Source organism: Myotis myotis, unplaced genomic scaffold (assembly GCF_014108235.1).
Source record: "Myotis myotis isolate mMyoMyo1 unplaced genomic scaffold, mMyoMyo1.p scaffold_m19_p_56, whole genome shotgun sequence".
Taxonomy (NCBI): Eukaryota; Metazoa; Chordata; class Mammalia; order Chiroptera; family Vespertilionidae; genus Myotis; species Myotis myotis.
Window position 1 is genome coordinate 312,707 of NW_023416364.1, and position 11,180 is coordinate 323,886.

At 51.2% G+C, this 11,180-nt stretch overlaps 1 protein-coding gene across 1 annotated transcript; it reads left to right on the forward strand.

Moving 5' to 3' along the window:
- Positions 1 to 2,131: 2,131 nt before the first annotated feature.
- Positions 2,132 to 11,163, forward strand: LOC118657481 (binder of sperm protein homolog 2-like). The gene is made up of 4 exons (XM_036311527.1): positions 2,132 to 2,207; positions 2,347 to 2,487; positions 4,436 to 4,591; positions 11,081 to 11,163. The coding sequence occupies exons 1-4, from the start codon at positions 2,132 to 2,134 to the stop codon at positions 11,161 to 11,163; spliced, it is 456 nt and encodes a 151-aa protein (XP_036167420.1).
- The last annotated feature ends 17 nt before the right edge of the window (positions 11,164 to 11,180 follow it).

Below are 11,180 nucleotides of genomic sequence, written 5' to 3' on the forward strand. Positions count from 1 at the left end.
GTTCATTTGCTGTCACCCCTATTCCCATTCCCACCAACCACGAATCTGTTTTCTCTTTAGCTTGGTCTTTCCTGGACATTTCAGATGCATGTGACCTTTAGTATCTGGTTGTTTTTTTTTAAGTTAAAAAGTTAACCATGGAGCTCATATGGATCCACTGTAGATAACTATGCCTCAGTGTCTCCATTCTTGGAAGAGAGGAGCCATATGCACATGTGGACAGCTGGTGCTCAGTTGTAACCTGTAGCTCTCATGAAGCTGAGAGTTTTAGGAGAGAAATGCAGATGTGGGAACACTTTATGGGGGTAGTCAAGCCAGTGAAAGGGTTACAGATATGTTGGTTGGTTTCTAAAACTATTTCAATCAGCAATTACTTGTTTGGGGGTTTGGCCAACATGGCTTAGAGCCGTGGTCAGCAAACTTCAGCTCGAGAGCCACATGCGGCTCTTTGGCTGCTTGAGTGTGGCCCTTCCTAAGCCTTTGGAGTACCCTAATTAAGTTAATATCAATGTACCTACCTATATAGTTTAAATTTAAAAAATTTGGCTCTCAAAAGAAATTTCAGTCGTTGTACTGTTGATATTTGGCTCTGTGGACTAATGAGTTTACCGACCACGGGCCTAGAGTATAAGGTGGGGGACCGTAGCCCTTCAGCTCTCTTGCTTTTTGTGTCAGAAGGAAGCTCTTTCCAGAGCAGCGGACAGCAGAGTTGCTCTGTGTGCAGGGAGCACAGGCTGAGGACCAAAGTGGGCCTGGGGAGGAGGCAATGACAGGACCCAAGTCATTGGACTGAAGTAAGGAAATCGTTGAACGCTCGCGTCTGTAAATCATGCACAACACTATGTCCCACAGCACAGGGCAAGCTATAACATAGCTTCTTATACGAATAATAGTCCATTAATCATGAGCATGGTAGTAACTAATGCTAATAAAATTGGTATAATTATATAATAAAAGCCTAAGTGACCATTAGGGTGCAACGACTGGTCGCTATGATGCGCACTAACCAACAGAGGCAGATGCTCAACGCAGGAGCTGCCCCCTGGTGGTCAGTGCGCTCCCACAGGGGGAGCAACTGCTCAGCCAGAAGCGGGGCTCATGGCTGGTGAGTGCAGCAGCAGTGGCAGGAGCCTCTCCCGCCTCCATGGTAGCACTAAGGAGCAGCAAGCCAAGTGGTAAGGAGGGAGGGATCCCAGATTGTGAGAGGGATGGCCGACTGCCGGCTTAGGCCTGATCCCCAGGGGTATTGAGCCTAAGCTGGCAGGCAGCCATCCCCCGAGGACTCCTGGACTGTGAGAGGGTGCAGGCTGGGCTGAGGGACTCCCTCCACCCCCCAGTGCCTGAATTTGGTGCCCTGGGCCTCTGGTTTTAAATATTAAATGATAAACATAACAATATAGTTAAATAGTAAAATAATAAAAGTTCTGACTTTTATTCATTTTAAAAATGAATCTTGCATCAAAATTATTTCAGGCTTATTATGGAAGACCAACCAACATTTATTAACTTTCTGTTTTGTGCCAGCTCCTATCAGTTGATAATATGGGTCTAGCGTTGAACAGGAAACCTGTGGTCATTCCTGACAAATGAGAAAGACTCTGAACAGGTCACTACACGTCAAATAAATGGAAAAAAAGGGGCACCAATACACAAGTTCAGTACAAGTGGATCTAGCATAGTGTGGACGGTCAAGGAGGTTTCATGGAGATTCACCTACAGGCTGAATGGGAGCAGGAAGGGGCGTGGCCTTGCCCGCTCCCAGAGAGGGTCACAGGTGGTCAAGGTGAGGCTGGAGGTGTTTGGGGAGCCTGATCAAGAGGGAATCATAGCCACTTCAATGCCAATTCTTGTCTTTAGAGCAATAAGGCGGTGGCAAGGTCAGGTCAGTGTTGAAGAAAGAACATTCTCGCTAACAATGAGGGGAGGAAAGGTTGGGAGTATCCAGGAATAACTTGTTGCCGTGCGTGGTCAAGGCAAAGGCACAATGCTCGCTGGTGACCAATGGCGCGCAGGGAAGCGAATCACCCTGAGCGAAGCGTAGGGGCAGCCGCCTTCTGGAGGCGGAGAGATTTCTTTTCCTAGGAGAGGGGGCAAGGGGACCATAAGAAAGACCAGCATTTCAGGTTCGCAGATGGGTGTCCAGTCTCCGGGGGACTTGCCTGCGACGGAAGCCACCTGCTCCAGGCGGCTCCCCTCTGCGGGGAGAGGTCAGGCCTCCTCTGACCCATGAACGTTCTGTGGCGCACAAGGGAGGGCGCCAGGGACTGGCCACGTGGATGGGGGGCAGCGGAACGGCCACTCCTCTCGTAAGCGGGACCCCGTTGACCATGTTCCCCTTTGTCCCAGAATATTTCAATGCTCCCTGCATCTTCCCATTTACTTACGATGACCTGACGTACTACAGCTGCGTCTCGGTGCACAGCGATTATGCCTGGTGCTCCCTGGACGACAGGTTCCAGGGCAGGTGGCGCTACTGCACGGCCAAAGGTGAGTGTCCCTCCCGTCGGCTGTCGCCCGATGCCTCGGGTCCAAGAGGCGATGGAAGGCAGCGGGCTTTGCGATCTGGGGTGTTGGACACAATGATGTCGGATTCTGGCTTCTCTACTTGCTCTCACCACTTGGAAAGCAGTGGGTGCGGGAGAGAAAGCTGGTGCTGTTAGTCTCGCAATGGTCAGCTATACGGCTTCCTTTTATTATTATTACTAGAGGCCCGGTGCACAAAAATTTGTGCACTGGGGGGGGGGGGGGAGGAGAGGTCCCTCAGCCCAGCCTGTCCCTCTTGCAGTCTGGGACCCCTCAGGGGAGGACCACCTGCTGGCTTAGGCCTGCTCCCCGGGGGGATTGGGCCTAAGGTGGCAATCAGACATCCCTCTGGCAGCCCGGCAGCCCTCGGGGGATGTCCACTTGCCAGCAGGGAGCAGGCCTAAGCTGCAGTCGGATATCCTTAGCGCTGCTGAGGAGGCAGGAGAGGCTCCCACCACCACCGCTGTACTGGCAGTCATCAGCCTGGCTTGTGGCTGAGCAGAGCTCCTCCCATGTGAGAGCGCCCTGACCACCAGGGGGCAGCTCCTGCATTGAGCATCTTCCCCCTGGTGGTCAGTGTGTGTCATAGTGACCAGTCATTCCCAGTCCTTCTGCTGTTAGGGTCAGTTTGCATATTACCCTGTTACTATATCTGATAGAGGCTTGGTGCATGGGTGGGGGCCGGCTGATTTGCCCTGAAGGGTGTCCTGGATCAGGGTGGGGATCCCGCTTGGGTGCCTAGCCAGCCTGGATGAGGGACTGATGGCTGTTTGCAGCTGGTCACACCCCCTTCAGGGTGGGGGTCCCCACTGGGGTGCCTGGCCAGTCTGGGTGATGGGCTGATGGCTGTTTGCAGCTGGTCAAACCCCCTTCAAGGTGGGGGTCCCCACTGGGGTGCCTGGCCAGTCTGGGTGAGGGGATGAGGGCCATTTTCAGGCTGGTGGGTGACTGAAGCTCCCAGCCTCTCCTTTTTTTCTTTTCTTTTTTTAATTCTGGGATTTATTTACCTTCTATGGCTTTAGCTCTGAGGCTCGGCTTTAGCCCTGAGACCTTGGCTGCTGAAAGCAGGTATCTGGTTTGTTTGGGTTCTATAATTGTAACACTGTTGTGGTCCTGCTTGCTCCAGCTCTGAGCAGGTTTCTGGGGATTGTTTAGCTTCTATAATTGCAACATTGTTTCTTAGAGTGCAAGCTCAGAGGCTGGCAGCGGCAGGCAGGGAACCTTGGCTTCCTCCATCACTGGAGCAAGCAAGCCTCCTGTTCGCTTCAGCTGCCTGGCTGCCAGCCGCCACCTTGGCTGGCAGTTAATTTGCATATCTCACCAATTAGCCAATGGGAAGGGTAGCGAAGTTACGGTTCATTACCATGTTTCTCTATTATTAGATAGGATTTCTTAATCCGCACCTGAGGATATTTTTTTCCATCGATTTGTTAAAAAGAGAAACACGTGTTTTTTTTTTGAAAAAAATTTTTTTATTGATTTCAGGGAGAGGGAGAGAGAGATAGTAACATCAATGATGAGAGAGACTAATTGATTGGCTGCCTCCTGCATGCCCCCTACTGGGGATCGATTCTGCAACCCGGGCATGCACCCTTGACTGGAATCAAACCCTGGACCCTTCAGTCCACAGGCTGATGCTCTATCCTCTGAACCAAACCAGCTAGGGCTTTCCATTGATTTTTTTTTTTTTTTTTGAGAAAGTGGAGGGGAGAGAGAGAGAAACACTGATGTGAGAGACACACATCCATGGGTTGCCTCCCGCACACAGCCTGGAACCGAGGCCTGTGCCCTTGATCAGGAATTGAACCCGTGAGCCTTTGGTCTGCAGGCTCTAACCCCTGAACACTGGTCCAGGCAACCTTGAGACTCTCTATGTTCATGTTTCTCCTCCTGCTTCTCCCTCTCTCTGCAGACCCCCCCACGTGCGCCTTCCCCTTCCGCTTCAGGAGTAGGCTCTTTCAGACGTGCACCAAGATAGGCTATATTTTTAATCGGACGTGGTGCTCGCTGACCAGTAATTACGATGCAGATGGAAAATGGAAGCAGTGTTCTCCTTACAAGTACGTTGGCTGGGGAAGGATGGAGTGGGGGGGGGGGAGAGTGTCTTAGACACCTCTTAAAGTGGGGAACGCTCTGGATTGATGGAGAGGGAAGTTGAGGTCTAGATGATCTGCTGATGGCTCAGGCCAGGGGTCAGCAAACGTTTCTGTAAGGGCCCAATAGTAAGTCATTCCAGCTTCGAAGGCCGTATGGTCTCTCACATACTCAACTCTGCCTTGTGGCACAAAAGCAGCCATAGCGTTAAAAACAAACAAACAAACAAACAAACAAACAAAAAGAACAGCAACAAAAAACCCTGGCCAGAGGGCTCAGTGGTTAGAGTGTTGGCCAAAGGGTCTTGGGTTCAAGTCTGGTCAAGGGCACGTACCTGGGTTGCAGGTTCCCTGCAGGAGGCAACCAATCAATATGCGTCTCTCCTTCAGTGTTTCTCTCTCTCCTCTTTCCCTTTCCCCACTCCCTTCTACGCCCTAAAATCAATGGAAAAAAAAATAGCCTCCAGTGAGGATTCACCAAAAAAAACTGAAAGAAAACAAATAAACATGACTGTGTGCCAATAAAACTATCAACAGACCCTGACATTTAAATCTCATGTCATTTTCAGGTATCACAAAATATTTCTTGTCTTTTGATTTCTGTTTTTGTCCACCATTTGAAAATGAGAAAACCATTATTTCATGGGCCATATAAAAACGGATGGGGTGTGGGTTGCATTTGGCCTCTGGGCTCCAGTTGGCTGGCCCCTGACTTGAATGATCTGTCCTTGACCCCACACATTGCCCCTCCCCCTTGCATTTTCCCTTTTCTCTCTCCCTTTCCCCCCCTCCCCCTTACTTCCCCAATTTTTTTAAAAATAAAAAGAGATTTAAGAATATATTTTCTTATTGACTTCAAAGAGGAAGGGAGAGGGAGAGAGAGATAGAAACATCAATGATGAGAGAGAATCATGGATCGGCTGCCTCCTGCACATCCCACACTGGGGACTGAGCTTGCAACCTGGGCGTGTGCTCTGACCAGGAATCGAACCGTGACCTTCTGGTTCATAGGTCAACACTCAACCACTGAGCCATGCTGGCTGGGCAATAGAAAGAGATTTAAGATGGAGTGCATGGCCATATAAAATTAAACTTAGTATTAATTAGAAGAAGGTGATATATGGGACAATGCTCATAGTCGGGGCTTGGAAGGGATGAGTGGACGCAGGACGGAGCCTTCCCTGAAACTAACGCACTAGAACAGAACACAGAGCCTCTGTACCTGCTGCAGGTGAGCAGGATTTGGGTGACCTTGACTCTCTTTGTCCATAAACAGCCCTTCCCTCCACCCAGCAATTTCCGTTCTATGATATATATCATAGAAAACCTTGGACAACTGCACAAATATGTATGTAAGACGATGGCCATCACAGTGACCAAAAAAGTTAGTACAGCCATCTATACTAATAAAAGAATAATATGCTAATTAGACCAGGTCTACCGGACATCTTCTGGTCGTCCTCCCTTTCTTCCAGACAAAGCCACGGTGACTGTGGCCCGAGGCAGAGGCAGTTAGGGGCGATCAGGCCAGCAGGGGAGGGCAGTTACGGGTGATCACGCAGGCAGGCAGGTGAGCAGTTAGGAGCCAGCGGTCCCGGATGGGATTGCGAGAGGGATGTCCAACTGCCAGTTTAGGCCCAATCCCCTTTGCCCTGTGGCTTGATTTTCATGATGGAGAATTTTCCACGTGAAGACATAAATCTACACCACCTTTCAGCATGCTTTCCTAAAACTTCAAACTATGGATCTACTCTTCCCCAAGTAAAGCATAATTGGATGGCTTTTAGTATTTTGCTATGACCTTGACCAAATGGGTACCTTCTACATTGATTTTTGAGTAAGTGTGTGAGGGTGTTTTTGTGGTATTATCAGATTATCTGAGTGAAGTCACTGGGTCAGTGGATGCTTACATGTTAAGTGTGTGTGTGTTAAACGTTTTTATTCTAAATTATCCTCAGTAAACATATGAATCTGCCCATTTTTAAAAACTTCCTTAACACTGAAAATCATCAATTTAATAAATTTGCTCCAAGTATAGACTACATAGCTTATGTTAAAGTAATCAATTAAAATAATCAAGTAGCCTGGCCAACGTGGCTCAGTGGTTGAGCATTGACCTATGAACCAGGAGGTCACGGTTTAATTACCAGTCAGGGTTACGGGCTCGATCCCCAGTAGGGGGCATGCAGGAGGCAGCCGATCAATGAGTCTTTCTCATTATTGATGTTTCTATCTCTCTCTCCAGCTCCCATCCTCTCAGAAATCAGTAAAAATATATTTTAAAAAATAACTAAGGACTGAAATAATCAATAATGGCATACTGTGCTTGAGAGTGAGAGAGAAATACTTCCACCTATCCTTGGGCCACTGACCTTTAACGCCCTTCCACCCTCCCCCATTCCACGTGCCCATGTTAGTTCTTGGGGGTAGACCAGATCTCCCATTGGGGAGAGGTTATCCTGGAAGATGGAGACGGATCCTGACCCTCACCTCTGCTTTTCTTCCACAGTTTATAGTAAGTCTTGGTGTTCACGAACGGACAGAAGTTATAGGATTCATCAGCTGCCTCTCAAAATGGATCTTTTCCCGGATCATTCTGACCAATAAAGATTTGATCCCTCTCCCACGTGGATGACTCCCTCTCTGAAACCAGGCACAGCTGAAGCTCGGTGGTAACCAGTGCCTCCCTGGCCCTGGGGGAGGGGGACCAGCAGGGCATCAGTGGGGAAGAACTTGCATTCAAATCAAGGTCCTGAGGAATCGCTGACAGTATTGTCTTTGGCAAGTTAACTTCTCAGAGAAACTCCAGCTTCCCCTCACACAATTCTTGAAATGTTTAATTAAGTACAATGTACCCTTTTAATTGTTGGAGGTAAAATTCATGACGTTCAATGAACTACTTTAAAGATAGCAATACAGTGGCACTGAGGACAGTTGCAAAGTTGTGCGAACATCACCTTTACTTCCAAAAGGTTCTCATCACGCCCTGGCTGGGTAGAGCAGTTGGTTAGAGCATCGTCCTGATATGCCAAGGTTGTGGGTTTGATTCCCAGTCAGGGCACATAGCTAGGTTGCGGGTTCAATGTCGGGTCAATAGGGGCACATATGGGAGGCAACCAATCGATGTCTCTCTCTCTCTCTCTCTCTCCTCCTTCCCCTCCCTCCCTCTCTCTAAAAAACCAATACCCTTGGGTGAGGATTAAAAAAAGACTCTATACTAATAAAAAGAGTAATATGCAAATTGACCAAATGACCAAACAGCAGGACGACCATCCTGACGGCCTTCCGGTCAACCATGCTATGACACCCACTGGTGCCAAGCCAGCCAAGGCAGCTGCAATGCGATTGGTTGGGGGCCTGGCCATCACCCCATGATCACCCTGCAGAGGGAGGCTCAGGCCACAGGCCATCTGGGCGATTGATCAGTTGAGGGGCTCCACGATCGCCCCAAAGAGGGAGGCCCAGGCTATCCTGTGGTGGTGCTGCAGCAGTTGGGCGGAGCTTCCCTCTTGGAAGCAATCGATTGTGGGGCTCCTGTACTGTGAGAGGGCACAGGCCAGGTTGAGGGACTCCCCCGTGCCCCGAGTGCATGGATTTCATGCACCGGGCCTCTAGTAAATAAATAAAATGATAACACTAGAATAAACTCTGTTTCATGGACTCACAACTGTAAACCTACTTTTGCCCACCCTGTAGATAACATACACACAACACACACGTTACAGACACTCAAGATTTTCACATACAACACAGAAAACACCACATGTTGTCCATACACAACTAACACACAAGAAGACACACATCCAGTGTGTCCACAGACTACACACACGGCCATATGCATAACACATACAATACCACAGACAACATACACTCATGTACAGAAAAAATATATGACAGTACACACCCACACACATGCGTATGTACAACACCCATACCTCACAGTTGCAGGACATATACGCACAACACACACATATACAACAGACACACCTCCCACACACAAAACACATCCACACACTCTATACGCACAAAATCCATAATATGTTCACGTCATCATCACACAGCTCACGCTCATGCACAAAAGACTTGCACGTACCACCCACACAATGCAGCCATATGCAAAGCACACACACACACACACATACACACCCCACAACACGACACTTACATCCTTGGAAAGCCCTGAGGGCCCCGCCTGGGCAGGAGCCTGGGAAGGGCCCCTGCACCTTCCCCTCCCCTGTTGCGCTCTCCTCTTTCCCCGGCTGTGGGTGATGAAAAAGGGTTAAATACATGTGATTTAGTCAGCCGAGGGGCCGACCAAGCCCTGGCCCTGACCTACCAGCCAACCAGGAGGGGGCTGGAGTCCAGTGGTTACGGAGCCGCAGCCCCTCCTGCCCAGCAAGTACCTGTGCGGTCACTAACAACAGATCCCTGGTCATCTGCGACCTCTGGAGGTCAACACGGGGCCCTCAGAGTGTGCGGTCTGAACCTGGGGCACCTGGGCCCGAAGTGACCCCCTCAGGCTGGCCATCAGCTGTGAGTGACCCCGAGCCTGGACCTTCTCCCCTCCTCCCTCCCTCACTTTTCGTCCTTCCTCTCTCCATTCACTCACAGTGATGGACACCTGCTCTGTGCCAGGCACATCCGGGCTCTGGCAAGACCAAGCGCCTGTCCTCATGGAGCTTACACTTGGGTGGGGGAGACAGACTTAGCAGCTAAGCAAGGGAGACACACGGTGTGACAATGGGGCCCAGGCGAAGGGGAACCGTGAGGCAGTGAGAGGGACAGGGAGGCGGGAGGGGAAGGTGTGCAGCCTTAGCTGGGGTGGTCAGGGGAGGCCTTCCTGAGGAGGTGGCATTTGTGTGTAGACAGAGGGAGGCAGGGCATGAGCCATGCAGGCGGCAAAGGGAAGAGTCCCAGGGCAGGGAGCAGGCTGAGCTTGGCATGTCAGAGGCCCGAGGAGGCCAAGTGCCCAGGGAGGTTCATCAGGGGGGAGTGGAACACAAGGGTTGGAGGTGACAGGCTTGGGCAGGGCGCAGAGCCCTGGGGGCCATGGTGAGGTGCCGGGAGCCACAGAGGCTCTGGGCAGAGGAGCGATAGGACTAGACAAGTTTCAGGGTCCCCTGGCCCTTGTCTACAGAGTGGAAGCAGGGGAGAGGGAGGAGGCTGTAGAGAGAGTGCTTGTCCGGGTCCTTGGAGAGGCAGACGCCGAGGTGGGGTTAAATGGGATTATACACCAAGGACTTCATTAGGGGAGATGCTCCTGTGAGAACAAGTAGAGAAGGAACCGGGAAGGCTGGGAGAGCCAGGGGCTGAGACCCTGAGGGAGAGAGAGGGAGGAGGCTGGGTGGAAGCGTGTGGACCACCACGTGGTCTCAGGGACATTGCCGAGGCTGTCAGAAGTCCCGCGTCTCCCAGAAAGGAGCCTGCCTCAGTTTCCCCAACGCACTCAGGCATTGGCAGGGCGCAGCCCACAGGAGGGCTGGGAGTGGATTTCGGGGGACAGCTGCTGGGCTTGTGGCTAAGTAAACTCCAGCCATTGGAGGTTGCAGGGCGCCCTCTGGTGGTGACCGAGCACAATGACCCATCAAGAGATGATGGGGTGGCCAGGATGGCAGCGGTGGGTGAGGAGAAGTGAGGGGACCACGGAGATGTTCTGAGTATCAAACTCACAGGATTTGCTGCTGGTGGACATGAAGCAACAGAGAACGAGAGGAGTCAAGAACAAGCCCAAGGGTTTTAGCCTGAGCTACTCAAAGGCTACAGAATCCATGAACTGAGGTGAGAAGATTCGGGGAAGGGGTCTGTGCAGGGGCGGGAAGCAGGCCCACTTTTACATGATCACGTAGCAGGGAGATAGAGACAAAGGGTTACATGCATCGATTTTTCTCCTCTTTCCCCTCCTCTTTCCTTCCTATTTCAGTCATTAAACCAAAAAGATCTATTTTGTTCTCTCTCTGCTGATCCACGTGTGGGAAGCGTGGTGGCAGACAGCCATGGCTCTCAGAGCTCACAGCTACTCGGGGCGAGGAGAGCGAGCCTCAGGCAGGGAAACACCGTGTCCTAAGTGCTGCTGGGGCAGGAGAGGATTTGGGGAGCCCAAAGGCAGCCCCCCTCACCAGTCAGCGGGATGTGGGAAGGCTCATGGTGAGAGGTGGTGTCTACCATGAGGTCTGAAGGCCCAGTAAGTTCGTGAGGGAGAGCAGTCTCGGGGAGGAGCCTTCCAGAGAAGGAAGAGGATAGGGGGTGGTTTTGAGGCAAGAGGGAACATGAATTGAAGTAGGATTTTGCTCCTGGATTGAGAGTAGGTGGTGTGGAGGGGTGAGTGGTGGGGCTGGAGGAGTCTGCAAGGGTGAGTGAGGGCAGCTGAGCCTGAGTTAAGAACCAGTGAGATCTTCCCCTGGGACTCCCCTGTGCCCTCCTTTGAGCACACCCTCACTTTCCCTTCTCCTCTCCTTCCCCCACAGGCACGCATCTCCTCAACTGCAAGGGACCCCACGAGCCTTGCAACCAGGAGAACAACGGGCAGCAGCAGCGCATCCTGGGTTAATCCCCTGAACCTGTCCC